Below are 15,089 nucleotides of genomic sequence, written 5' to 3'. Positions count from 1 at the left end.
GTGTGCGCAATGGCTTGCTTGCTCCTTTTTTTCTCTAGATGGCGCGTGCAGTGCGAAAGTCTGTGAAAACACATTTATTGCTAGCAAATATATTGAAGGTTTTTATGCTTCCGTCTATGACGCAGAGTTTCTGTTAATTTGAGATAGATTTCGAAAGAAGCGACGATTAGCTGCAATGGCTGTTGCATTATCAGAATTAGACGATCACGCGCTCTTCTTTCCTGCACAAAGACCTTGCTGGCAAAAGGGAATACATCACTAACAAGCATCTGGGCATGCAACACCAACTGTACCGTGAGCTTTTGGTAACGACACCGAAAAAATTGGCCGCGTATCTGCGTGCTTCGCTGCAAATGTCGTGTAAAGACGATAGAAGAGGCGCTGTGTGAGATATGGACGCCATCTGGCAATACGTCGGGAAACATGAGTGCTGTGTTGCGTGCTGGTAGTCCCGGCGCAGCAGCAGGCGAAGACCGGCGGTGACCAACGCCACCGGCGGGGACGCCAGCCAGCCCGAACACGCGGTTTGGCGCGAAGCGCTGAAGCAGAAGAAACGTCCGCACTGAACGAGTACTCTCCACACACTCTTTTATTTTACACGTCGCCTGGGTAAAACAGGAATGCCAGAGCGGCGCCCACAACCGGCAGCCTGAAGGCCGCCCACAACGCTGCTTTTTCATTTTTAAATATTTTTTTTCACCTTCTTGGCCTTCTCAAAACTAAAGTTTTTCAACACCAACCCATGGCATTCGTACAGTGGAATACAGAACCGAAACCGAAACGCAACAATGAGCTCGTGCGAAGGGCACGGAGGAAGGCAAATTTCAGCGCAGTCGCATTTTCAGCGCAGCTTAAGAAACTAGGGTCCTTAAAATTACGTATGTATGCATTTTCAATTAAAGGAACACGCCACCTAATACTTACTTGGTGATGTTGCACCTCAGATATGCATGATATTTACTTTTTGATCGACAACGTTCACAAGTATGAACAGCCATACCAGTTCAAGACGGCTGGCCCTTGGGCAAGTGGTTCAACTTTGGCCGAGTGGCTGAATCGAGGGACGTGCCGACAACAGAAAAACAGAAAGACAGACCAAAATTTCTCCGTTTAAGTATCCCAAGAAAGACTATCGTCTTTAAAATACAGGAGGCTGCTGCGAGTGTCAAGAGAGCAGTTTGTTCAGTTGGTGTCGTGCGTGGGTTCTCGCATAGAACGACAGGACACCGTGATGCGGATTCGTCGGCTAAATCTAGGAAACAGAACGAAACAAAAAGAGCAGCGCTTGTTGCCAGACCTATAATCTTACCCTGGGCGTTTCGTTTTTAAGCTTTCGTTTGCATAACCGGGCCTAGCCGAGCTAAGCCGCAGCCATTTTTTACGACCCTTTTACGTGTCTATTTGTACGATTAGGCGGGTTTTCATGTCGAAAGCACTGCCTTCGTGCGAAAGCCCGTCGCGGCGATTCGTTTAAAGCACGCGTAGGCAATGCTTGTGCCTCTATCATGTGCTCGCGGGGGCTCCACCATTGGTCAGGCGCTTTGCGCGCGCCGTTCAAAAGGCACGTTTCCAGGCTCGCGTCTCAGGCGCCGCTCCGCTGTTAAGATTGAAATCGTTGCCATGTGAAACAGGCCGTCAGAGCCCTGATCGAAATGGGCGCCGAATATGTAGGTTACCCTGTATACAGCTGTGCTCTTTGCAGTACAAATGCTGCATAGTTTTATTAAATACACAGAAATAGATGAAGATGTCTACGTATTCGGATCTTCAGGTTATTCATGAATAGCATAAATTGAATTCATACTGATCAACTTCTCGACGTTGCCACGGTCTTTTCAAATTTTAACAGCGGACTGTGTTACTTCCAGGTCGGGTACCGAAGAAGAGTACGAGGAAAAAGAAGGGCTGCTACAGGAGATATGCAGCCTCGCAAAAGACTTCGCCTACAAGGTCAAAAGCCGCAAAGCGCAGTCCCTCTGCCGGTCAGAGGGTCAGTGCGGCTTTGACTCGCGACACTGCCGCTGCTACGTTGGTGCCAGCGTCGCAAGTCGCCTTCGGTACGTAATGACACAGGCAACCGGTAGCTATTTTGAGTAACGGGATAAATACCAAAGGATGGCAAATGCAATCGAGAACGACGGAGTTCTTTGGGTTGAAGAAGTGAAGTTCGTAGGCACAATATTTAACCAGCTCGCCCTGGACAGGGAGGTCACTGGAAGGGGCCTTTTGTCCTGATTTGTCTACATATAAAGGGCTGACGATGGTGGTGCTAAATGTCATATGTTCTGGGAAATGTCATTGGGCCGCTTATCTATAACGTCAGTCATTATACATAACGCTGTGTGAGTGAGGGAAAATGTACGTATGCGAAAGGTAACTACGCACACGGGTAGCTCCTGTGCACGCTTTTTGCTACTATCTACTGATAGCATGCTCTCGCAGGTTTTATTAAGTGCTAAGAAGAAATGCAACGTTAGTAAATTATTGCACTTCACGTACACGTCACTGTACAGTAAATGTTGATGAAAAGCAATGCTCCTGAAACTGTATAATTGAAACACCATCTACTGTATCCCACTGCCCAGAGCCACTCAGCGCAGATGCAAGTTGTGACGACGCATCTCAGAGTGCTGCAGACCTACTGGAGAGAATTGTACAGGGCACCGACATAGCCGCAACACCTGGCCCCTCGAACGAAACCACGACCACTGCTAATAACCCGCGGCAAGAGGCATTAACGAATGCGGACGACAGGCCCGATACTGAAGGAGCTGCCCAAGTTGTGCCTAGTAAGTACATAGCTGCATTTTACAACAAAATTCATTGCTTTGCTCATTACTGTGTAATCATTACCATGCAGCGGAAAAAGTGAACACACTCGACTGGTACTCACTCGGCCACTGCAGTGACATATAGCTGGGCTCACTGCAACTCGCACAAGAAATCCCACTGCGCAGGCAGCCCGTGACTTGATGACAAAAGATCACTCGTGAACGCTTACGTGAACAACAGGGAACGGACTCTGTTATTTCTTTTTGGGACTACCTTACAATCATATCAAGTTCAACACATTCATGTTTCAACCACTCTGACCAATTGACAGCTACTCTGTTTGAAATCGATGGCGCTGAGTGACTAGACTCACGATTTAAGCAACGAACTAGCATTCATAATTCTGTCAGTATCAAAAAGCTTTTGTACACCTAACACAATTTAGTCTCCATTTTATTAGTCACTTATGCTCGTTGCCGCCTGGTTTGAAATAAATAATATTGCCATCTAAATGCAAATAAGTTTTATTTTACAGGAAGACGCAGGGCTGAAGCAGCGACGGCTAGTGCGGACTATGAATTCATCGAGAAGAGGTGGAGACACGAGAGGGCCCTGAAAGAGAAGGAGCACGCGCTTGAGATGGAGCGTTTGGCCGTCGAAAAGCTCCGAATCGAGCGAAAGCAACAACGCTCTGAGCAAAGGCACGCACTGAAACGAGAGAGAACTGAAAGAGAGCTGCAACTGAGAGAGCGGGAAATGTAAATTCGCGAACGCCAGCTGCAAGCACAACTCGACGAAGCGAGCCAAAGAGAGCAGCTGTCGAGATTCCACAAGGCTACTCAAGAGGCGATACTCAAATTGTAGAAACTATTTGTGAAAAGTTGGCAAAGTAAAAAGCATGTAAATAACATTCGGCTGGATTGACAAGAACGCAGACTAAATAATGTAACAGCGCTTGTGGCTGGGCCGGAAATCCAGCCCGCGACCTCAACCTTAATTTTATTATGGAAAAATTTCAGTGTTGCCGAGAAGACACTTCGAGATTGTGTACCTGAATTATTCCAGCAGAAGAACCGACATTTGGGCGAGTTTGACTGCGTTAAACATGACACGAACACCAGCGTTCGTGTTCCTCCTTCTTTGTGTTTTGTCGTTTGCGCTGAAAATCACTCATCATGTTTAACTGAATTATTACAGTTGTACATTTTTGCAATAATCTGCCTTAAATGTACTTCATGTGCAATACGTCTTTTTTTCCTTTACTCTGTCAGAAATGGCGACACACAGGTTTCTGCCTGATGGCCACACATGCCACCAAACTTTTGACTCTACTATTCACTGGCAAGCGGACCTCGTCATTTTCGCATCACATTTGTTTTTAAATTGTTCGTAAAATTAGAGCTTCATAACATGAAAGCCAGCTGCTTACTTCTTCCTCTTGAGTGTTTAGTTTTTTTTGTTTCATGTCAACAATTTATGCTTGACAATAAAGGAAGAGAAACATTTCTTTTATGAGTACACATGGTTTATTGCAGCGTTACAGATATGCGCAAGGCCATGCTTGGCCTGGATTTTGAAACGTTCTTGTGGCAGTGGTCTCGTACCGTTAAACAAATTAGTTGATTGAGGTATATATAGGTCACACTGCACTGCACTTAATGTCTGGCAGGGCTCCAGTAATCTTGCAGGCAGGGTGTCTGCACATCAAAATATGTGGAGACTTGGCTACCATACTACAAGCATGGCAGTTGGTCAGGATAACAGCAACTCTGTACATGTGTGGTACGGCCTGTAGTAGTATCTTTGGGTTTTTTTTAAAGCCCACAAATGCAAATTCTTAGATAATCTCTCCGAATCCCCACTCAACGGCCTGTCTGACTGCACTCATGGATGAATTGAACTCTTGCTGGGTGGCTGTCAATGCTGCTCCTCCGTAGGGCTTCATAAGCAGTGGGCGGAGAGGATAGGCTGGGTCGCCGTATATAACGAATTCCTTGTCCAGTGCCAATGCTTCCAGCAAAAGGAGCTTGATCTGGGCGAATCCCCCCACATCAAGATCCTGGACCATGTCTGCGCTTGTCTGTTTAAGTGTTCCTTTCATGTCCTCGTGTACGTTGCGCAGCGTTAAATTTACCAATGCTTCCAGCTTTTCATAGAACTGGCTGTCCCGAAGATTGCCTGAAAAGAATGAGTTCCATATAATTAATCATTCTCCAACGCATTCAACACAATTCAACTGCAAGAACAACGAGTACCCGCATACTTTGTATGATTGTCATAAAATGACTATATCTGTGTATTAATGAGAACTAACAGACAATAATGCCAATGAAAGTATAGGGGATGTTTTTAGTAATAAATGTAAGGTAATTGTGAAGAAAGAAAAGTGGACGAAAAGATAGCTTGCCGCGGGCAGGGACCGAACCTGCGACCTTCGAATAACGCGTCCGATGCTCTACCAACTGAGCTACCGCGGCGGCCATCCCCCCGTCCACTTTATAGGGTATATGTGTGCATTTAAACGTGGGAGCGTCAGTCAGCGCCGCCAGTAGCCATGACAGCGAGTGTGGAACACTCTTTTTTTTGCCTGTTGGCGTCACGTAGCACGTGAACTTATTACGAGCTGGCAGCTGACCAATAATCCCTCGCATACTACCTGAAAGCATCAAGTCTGCCAGAACGAGACCCTCGCTATGAATGAAGGAAAGAAGTGTTAATTTCAAGGGCTCGTTTTCTTTGTTATACACAATATTAATGAGAACTAACAGACAATAATGCCAATGAAAGTATAGGGGATGTTTTTAGTAATAAATGTAAGGTAATTGTGAAGAAAGAAAAGTGGACGAAAAGATAGCTTGCCGCGGGCAGGGACCGAACCTGCGACCTTCGAATAACGCGTCCGATGCTCTACCAACTGAGCTACCGCGGCGGCCATCCCCCCGTCCACTTTATAGGGTATATGTGTGCATTTAAACGTGGGAGCGTCAGTCAGCGCCGCCAGTAGCCATGACAGCGAGTGTGGAACACTCTTTTTTTGCCTGTTGGCGTCACGTAGCACGTGAACTTATTACGAGCTGGCAGCTGACCAATAATCCCTCGCATACTGCCTGAAAGCATCAAGTCTGCCAGAACGAGACCCTCGCTATGAATGAAGGAAAGAAGTGTTAATTTCAAGGGCTCGTTTTCTTTGTTATACACAATATTAATGAGAACTAACAGACAATAATGCCAATGAAAGTATAGGGGATGTTTTTAGTAATAAATGTAAGGTAATTGTGAAGAAAGAAAAGTGGACGAAAAGATAGCTTGCCGCGGGCAGGGACCGAACCTGCGACCTTCGAATAACGCGTCCGATGCTCTACCAACTGAGCTACCGCGGCGGCCATCCCCCCGTCCACTTTATAGGGTATATGTGTGCATTTAAACGTGGGAGCGTCAGTCAGCGCCGCCAGTAGCCATGACAGCTAGTGTGGAACACTCTTTTTTTTGCCTGTTGGCGTCACGTAGCACGTGAACTTATTACGAGCTGGCAGCTGACTAATAATCCCTCGCATACTACCTGAAAGCATCAAGTCTGCCAGAACGAGACCCTCGCTATGAATGAAGGAAAGAAGTGTTAATTTCAAGGGCTCGTTTTCTTTGTTATACACAATATTAATGAGAACTAACAGACAATAATGCCAATGAAAGTATAGGGGATGTTTTTAGTAATAAATGTAGGTAATTGTGAAGAAAGAAAAGTGGACGAAAAGATAGCTTGCCGCGGGCAGGGACCGAACCTGCGACCTTCGAATAACGCGTCCGATGCTCTACCAACTGAGCTACCGCGGCGGCCATCCCCCCGTCCACTTTATAGGGTATATGTGTGCATTTAAACGTGGGAGCGTCAGTCAGCGCCGCCAGTAGCCATGACAGCGAGTGTGGAACACTCTTTTTTTTGCCTGTTGGCGTCACGTAGCACGTGAACTTATTACGAGCTGGCAGCTGACCAATAATCCCTCGCATACTACCTGAAAGCATCAAGTCTGCCAGAACGAGACCCTCGCTATGAATGAAGGAAAGAAGTGTTAATTTCAAGGGCTCGTTTTCTTTGTTATACACAATATTAATGAGAACTAACAGACAATAATGCCAATGAAAGTATAGGGGATGTTTTTAGTAATAAATGTAAGGTAATTGTGAAGAAAGAAAAGTGGACGAAAAGATAGCTTGCCGCGGGCAGGGACCGAACCTGCGACCTTCGAATAACGCGTCCGATGCTCTACCAACTGAGCTACCGCGGCGGCCATCCCCCCGTCCACATTATAGGGTATATGTGTGCATTTAAACGTGGGAGCGTCAGTCAGCGCCGCCAGTAGCCATGACAGCGAGTGTGGAACACTCTTTTTTTTGCCTGTTGGCGTCACGTAGCACGTGAACTTATTACGAGCTGGCAGCTGACCAATAATCCCTCGCATACTACCTGAAAGCATCAAGTCTGCCAGAACGAGACCCTCGCTATGAATGAAGGAAAGAAGTGTTAATTTCAAGGGCTCGTTTTCTTTGTTATACACAATATTAATGAGAACTAACAGACAATAATGCCAATGAAAGTATAGGGGATGTTTTTAGTAATAATGTAAGGTAATTGTGAAGAAAGAAAAGTGGACGAAAAGATAGCTTGCCGCGGGCAGGGACCGAACCTGCGACCTTCGAATAACGCGTCCGATGCTCTACCAACTGAGCTACCGCGGCGGCCATCCCCCCGTCCACTTTATAGGGTATATGTGTGCATTTAAACGTGGGAGCGTCAGTCAGCGCCGCCAGTAGCCATGACAGCGAGTGTGGAACACTCTTTTTTTGCCTGTTGGCGTCACGTAGCACGTGAACTTATACGAGCTGGCAGCTGACCAATAATCCCTCGCATACTGCCTGAAAGCATCAAGTCTGCCAGAACGAGACCCTCGCTATGAATGAAGGAAAGAAGTGTTAATTTCAAGGGCTCGTTTTCTTTGTTATACACAATATTAATGAGAACTAACAGACAATAATGCCAATGAAAGTATAGGGGATGTTTTTAGTAATAAATGTAAGGTAATTGTGAAGAAAGAAAAGTGGACGAAAAGATAGCTTGCCGCGGGCAGGGACCGAACCTGCGACCTTCGAATAACGCGTCCGATGCTCTACCAACTGAGCTACCGCGGCGGCCATCCCCCCGTCCACTTTATAGGGTATATGTGTGCATTTAAACGTGGGAGCGTCAGTCAGCGCCGCCAGTAGCCATGACAGCGAGTGTGGAACACTCTTTTTTTTTGCCTGTTGGCGTCACGTAGCACGTGAACTTATTACGAGCTGGCAGCTGACCAATAATCCCTCGCATACTGCCTGAAAGCATCAAGTCTGCCAGAACGAGACCCTCGCTATGAATGAAGGAAAGAAGTGTTAATTTCAAGGGCTCGTTTTCTTTGTTATACACAATATTAATTAGAACTAACAGACAATAATGCCAATGAAAGTATAGGGGATGTTTTTAGTAATAAATGTAAGGTAATTGTGAAGATTCAGGTAGTATGCGAGGGATTATTGGTCAGCTGCCAGCTCGTAATAAGTTCACGTGCTACGTGACGCCAACAGGCAAAAAAAAGAGTGTTCCACACTCGCTGTCATGGCTACTGGCGGCGCTGACTGACGCTCCCACGTTTAAATGCACACATATACCCTATAAAGTGGACGGGGGGATGGCCGCCGCGGTAGCTCAGTTGGTAGAGCATCGGACGCGTTATTCGAAGGTCGCAGGTTCGGTCCCTGCCCGCGGCAAGCTATCTTTTCGTCCACTTTTCTTCTTCACAATTACCTTACATTTATTACTAAAAAACATCCCCTATACTTTCATTGGCATTATTGTCTGTTAGTTCTCATTAATATTGTGTATAACAAAGAAAACGAGCCCTTGAAATTAACACTTCTTTCCTTCATTCATAGCGAGGGTCTCGTTTCTGGCAGACTTGATGCTTTCAGGTAGTATGCGAGGGATTATTGGTGAGCTGCCAGCTCGTAATAAGTTCACGTGCTACGTGACGCCAACAGGCAAAAAAAAGAGTGTTTCCACACTCGCTGTCATGGCTACTGGCGGCGCTGACTGACGCTCCCACGTTTTAAATGCACACATATACCCTATAAAGGTGGACGGGGGGATGGCCGCCGCGGTAGCTCAGTTGGTAGAGCATCGGACGCGTTATTCGAAGGTCGCAGGTTCGGTCCCTGCCCGCGGCAAGCTATCTTTTCGTCCACTTTTCTTTCTTCACAATTACCTTACATTTATTACTAAAAACATCCCCTATACTTTCATTGGCATTATTGTCTGTTAGTTCTCATTAATATTGTGTATAACAAAGAAAAACGAGCCCTTGAAATTAACACTTCTTTCCTTCATTCATAGCGAGGGTCTCGTTCTGGCAGACTTGATGCTTTCAGGTAGTATGCGAGGGATTATTGGTCAGCTGCCAGCTCGTAATAAGTTCACGTGCTACGTGACGCCAACAGGCAAAAAAAATAGTGTTCCACACTCGCTGTCATGGCTACTGGCGGCGCTGACTGACGCTCCCACGTTTAAATGCACACATATACCCTATAAAGTGGACGGGGGGATGGCCGCCGCGGTAGCTCAGTTGGTAGAGCATCGGACGCGTTATTCGAAGGTCGCAGGTTCGGTCCCTGCCCGCGGCAAGCTATCTTTTCGTCCACTTTTCTTTCTTCACAATTACCTTACATTTATTACTAAATACATCCCCTATACTTTCATTGGCATTATTGTCTGTTAGTTCTCATTAATATTGTGTATAACAAAGAAAACGAGCCCTTGAAATTAACACTTCTTTCCTTCATTCATAGCGAGGGTCTCGTTCTGGCAGACTTGATGCTTTCAGGTAGTATGCGAGGGATTATTGGTCAGCTGCCAGCTCATAATAAGTTCACGTGCTACGTGACGCCAACAGGCAAAAAAAAGAGTGTTCCACACTCGCTGTCATGGCTACTGGCGGCGCTGACTGACGCTCCCACGTTTAAATGCACACATATACCCTATAAAGTGGACGGGGGGATGGCCGCCGCGGTAGCTCAGTGGTAAGAGCATCGAACGCGTTATTCGAAGGTCGTAGGTTCGGTCCCTGCCCGCGGCAAGCTATCTTTCGTCCACTTTTCTTTCTTCACAATTACCTTACATTTATTACTAAAAACATCCCCTATACTTTCATTGCATTATTGTCTGTTAGTTCTCATTAATATTGTGTATAACAAAGAAACGAGCCCTTGAAATTAACACTTCTTTCCTTCATTCATAGCGAGGGTCTCGTTCTGGCAGACTTGATGCTTTCAGGTAGTATGCGAGGGATTATTGGTCAGCTGCCAGCTCGTAATAAGTTCACGTGCTACGTGACGCCAACAGGCAAAAAAAAAGAGTGTTCCACACTCGCTGTCATGGCTACTGGCGGCGCTGACTGACGCTCCCACGTTTAAATGCACACATATACCCTATAAAGTGGACGGGGGGATGGCCGCCGCGGTAGCTCAGTTGGTAGAGCATCGGACGCGTTATTCGAAGGTCGCAGGTTCGGTCCCTGCCCGCGGCAAGCTATCTTTTCGTCCACTTTCTTTCTTCACAATTACCTTATCATTTATTACTAAAAACATCCCCTATACTTTCATTGGCATTATTGTCTGTTAGTTCTCATTATTATTGTGTATAACAAAGAAAACGAGCCCTTGAAATTAACACTTCTTTCCTTCATTCATAGCGAGGGTCTCGTTCTGGCAGACTTGATGCTTTCAGGTAGTATGCGAGGGATTATTGGTCAGCTGCCAGCTCGTAATAAGTTCACGTGCTACGTGACGCCAACAGGCAAAAAAGAGTGTTCCACACTCGCTGTCATGGCTACTGGCGGCGCTGGACTGACGCTCCCACGTTTAAATGCACACATATACCCTATAAAGTGGACGGGGGGATGGCCGCCGCGGTAGCTCAGTTGGTAGAAGCATCGGACGCGTTATTCGAAGGTCGCAGGTTCGGTCCCTGCCCGCGGCAAGCTATCTTTTCGTCACTTTTCTTTCTTCACAATTACCTTACATTTATTACTAAAACATCCCCTATACTTTTCATTGGCATTATTGTCTGTTAGTTCTCATTAATATTGTGTTATACAAAGAAAACGAGCCCTTGAAATTAACACTTCTTTCCTTCATTCATAGCGAGGGTCCTCGTTCTGGCAGACTTGTGCTTTCAGGTAGTATGCGAGGGATTATTGGTCAGCGGCCAGCTCGTAATAAGGTTCACCGTGCTACGTGACGCCAACAGGCAAAAAAAAGGAGAGTGTTCCACACTCGCTGTCATGGCTACTGGCGGCGCTGACTGACGCTCCCACGTTTAAATGCACACATATACCCTATTAAAGTGGACGGGGGGATGGCCGCCGCGGTAGCTCAGTTGGTAGAGCATCGGACGCGTTATTCGAAGGTCGCAGGTTCGGTCCCTGCCCGCGGCAAGCTATCTTTTCGTCCACTTTTCTTTCTTCACAATTACCTTACATTTATTACTAAAAACATCCCCTATACTTTCATTGGCATTATTGTCTGTTAGTTCTCATTATTATTGTGTATAACAATGAAAACGAGCCCTTGAAATTAACACTTCTTTCCTTCATTTATATCTGTGTATGTGGAACTGAATGACGAACGGTCCGAGCAGGTTTCCTTGAACGTCAAGTATAACGTTCTGACGGAACACTCACCAGCATCATGCCTTCGTCCCGGGTATGGTCCATCCAGCTGGCAGATGAGCCCATTTGGACACATCAAAGACTGGTATTTGAGCACATGTAGCCTCTTGTGCCCGGAAAAGTAGAGGCGCTGGTCTTGCGAGGGTTGGCATATGGGGCGCGCTGTACCGTCGATAAACGCCCAGCAGTTGCTCAGAGGAGCACCTTTACGATGAACAACCTGGGGCACAGGGGCGTAGCCAGAAATTTTTTTCCGGGGGGGGTTCAACCATACTTTATGTATGTTCGTGTGTGCGTTTGTATGTGCGCGTGCCTATATACGCAAGCAAAACTGAAAAATTTCGGGGGAGGGTTTGAACCCCCCCAACCCCCCCCCCCCTTGGCTACGCCCCTGCTGGGGCAAACAAACAGCAACATGAGAATGCGCACTAATGTGCTCAACTTCGAAGGGCTAAACAAAGAAAATATAGCTTACCTCGCTCATAGCTTCCAAGTCCGAATGTTTGAGCCACGGGTGAATGGTCATATTGCTCAGGAGGCAACCGAAGTTCTTTTCGATGTGGTAGAGTACTTTGTTCGATACACTCGACACTACAGAATAGTGACGTCCACAATATTCTTGCAGGTCACACAGCCTGTTTGGATAGGCAAGCCTCCGGAGACATATGCATAGGGCTTCTGTGGCCGTTACCCTCACACCTTGGGCACTAGTGATATACTGCGGCATCTTCAGGGAACGCACGAGCACTGGAAAGTCTGCTTTTAAATGCGAAGCATTTCTTAGCGAACTTCTGCGACTTTGACCGTATCTATCTATCTATCTATCTATCTATCTATCTATCTATCTATCTATCTATCTATCTATCTATCTATCTATCTATCTATCTATCTATCTATCTATCTATCTATCTAGCCGCCTACGACTTCGTGCTCTCCTGGTCGCTTGGTTAATCGAATGTGCACCAAAATTGGTATGGCGTAACATGACTGTATGACGAACATAAATGACAAGTCATAACATGAAAATCATGACACGAATGTCATGTACAGCATGATTTACATGCTACGCTCATGGTGCGCTGGCGGCCGTTTCGCTAGCTTGATATACTCCAAAATTGGTATCTTGTGACGTGACTGTGTGACGAACATAATAACACGAGTTAACATGAAAATCATGACACGCATGTCATGTACAGCATGACTTACGTGCCACGCTCATGGGGCGCTGGCGGCCGTTTCGCTAGATTGATATGAACCGAAATTGGTATCTTGCGACGTGACCGTGTGACGAACATAAATAACACGAGTTATCATGAAAATCATGACACGCATGTCATGTACAGCATGACTCACGTGCCACGCTCATGGTGCGCTGGCAGCCGTTTCGCTAGCTTGATATACACCAATATTGGTATCTTCGGGACGGACGCGTGTGACGAACATAAATAACACGAGTTATCATGAAAATCATGACACGCATGTCATGTACAGCATGACTTAAGTGCCACGCTCATGGGGCGCTGGCGGCCGTTTCGCTAGATTGATATGCACCGAAATTGGTATCTTGCGACGTGACCGTGTTGCGAACATAAATAACACGAGTTATCATGAAAATCATGACACGCATGTCATGTACAGCATGACTTACGTGCGACGCTCATGGGGCGCTGGCGGCCGTTTCGCTAGATTGATATGCACCGAAATTGGTATCTTGTGACGTGACCGTGGTGACGAACATAAATAACACGAGTTATCATGAAAATCATGACACGCATGTCATGTACAGCATGACTTACGTGCCACGCTCATGGGGCGCTGGCGGCCGTTTCGCTAGATTGATATGCACCGAAATTGGTATCTTGCGACGTGACCGTGTGACGAACATAAATAACACGAGTTATCATGAAAATCATGACACGCATGTCATGTACAGCATGACTTACGTGCCAGCTCATGGGGCGCTGGCGGCCGTTTCTCTAGATTGATATGCACCGGAATTGGTATCTTGCGACGTGACCGTGTGACGAACATAAATAACACGAGTTATCATGAAAATCATGACACGCATGTCATGTACAGCATGACTTACGTGCCACGCTCATGGTGCGCTGGCGGCCGTCGCTAGCTTGATGTACACCAAAATTGGTATCTTGCGACGTGACCGTGTGACGAACATAAATAACACGAGTTATCATAAAAATCATGACACGCATGTCATGTACAGCATGACTTACGTGCCACGCTCATGGGGCGCTGGCGACCGTTTCGCTAGATTGATATACACCAAAATTGTTATCTTGCGACGTGACCATGTGACGAACATAAATAACACGAGTTAACATGAAAATCATGACACGCATGTCATGTACAGCATGACTTACGTGCCACGCTCATGGTGCGCTGGCGGCCGTTTCGCTAGGTTGATCGACCCCCAAGTTGGTATTGCGCGACGTTACTGTGTGACGAACATAAATAATAGGAGTTAACATGAAAACCATGACACGCATTTTCCTCAATGACATACAAGACGATGTATGCAGCTCTTTGCTGGCTGCTTCGCATTACATCGATTCCCACAATGCGTGGGATCTGCCGGCTTTTTTCGAATCGAAACTGCCGTCGAAAACGGCTCGACATTGAGTCCAGGTTCAGTAGGCCACCTCGCGATGCATACACCCGACGCCGCGGCGGTTCTTTCTCACGCAGCATGAGTGCCTCTATGTCCTCCCAGCTCAGGTACGCCAGGCAGTAGGGGTCCCAAAGAATACTTGACCTCACCATTGTCGAGAGATCGCTGCACCTACCGCACGGCAGGTGAGAAAGCTCGAACGTTTGGCGCGCGCGCGTTCACCGTCCGTTTTGAGTGGCTACGGCTACGGTGGCGTACTACAGCGGCTAAAAATATGGCCATAATCCGGCTAGCACACTTGGATTGGCTCAGATCGGCCGTCAACAACACGTACTTCTATACTGATCTACCAGATGGCGCAACACGCTTCACTTTCGTTACGTACGCGGGTACTACGGTGTACTAAAAGCCCATTCGTGGCAAAAGACGTCACGTAACGCAAGGCGCTTGCGTGATGCGTACGTAGCACCATTCCGCAATACTGAAACTCTCTATTAAAAAAAACCAGATGCTCAAAATTTCTGGAGCCCTCCACTACGGTTCCTCATAATCATACCATGGTTTCGGGACGTAAAACCCCAACAATTATTATTATTGCGACAGCACATATATGGACAGTGTCGGCTGATTTTTGCCGTCGCCGTCGCCGCCGTCATGCACCGTATATCTGTATATATATATCTATATCTATCTATCTATATATATATATATATATATATATATATATATATATATATATATAAAAGAAACAAAGAAAAATATTTCAGGGAGGCTGTCCCACGCACGGAATCGAACAAGCGACCTCTCGCTTTCCAACGCGCGGCATTAAACGGTTAGGCCACCAACAGCACCGTATTTCAGTCTGTTAACGGCGAGCTATTTATATACACCACCTACATCAGCATGCTTTCTTAGTTACCACATAGCTGGCGCGCTTT

General features: G+C 46.5%; 1 protein-coding gene across 1 annotated transcript in view; it reads left to right on the top strand.

The window, feature by feature from the left end:
- The window catches only part of LOC119403401 (uncharacterized), a 5,684-nt gene extending 2,068 nt beyond the window's left edge, over nt 1–3,616 (top strand). The window contains exons 2-4 of the mRNA XM_037670340.2: nt 1,869–2,057; nt 2,586–2,789; nt 3,308–3,616. Coding sequence (XP_037526268.1) covers nt 1,869–2,057; nt 2,586–2,789; nt 3,308–3,534 — 620 coding nt within the window. The 3' untranslated portion in view covers nt 3,535–3,616. The remainder of the gene's footprint in view (nt 1–1,868; nt 2,058–2,585; nt 2,790–3,307) is intronic.
- The last annotated feature ends 11,473 nt before the right edge of the window (nt 3,617–15,089 follow it).

Source organism: Rhipicephalus sanguineus, chromosome 8 (genome assembly GCF_013339695.2).
Source record: "Rhipicephalus sanguineus isolate Rsan-2018 chromosome 8, BIME_Rsan_1.4, whole genome shotgun sequence".
NCBI lineage: Eukaryota > Metazoa > Arthropoda > Arachnida > Ixodida > Ixodidae > Rhipicephalus > Rhipicephalus sanguineus.
This window is presented reverse-complemented; position numbering and strand designations above follow the sequence as displayed.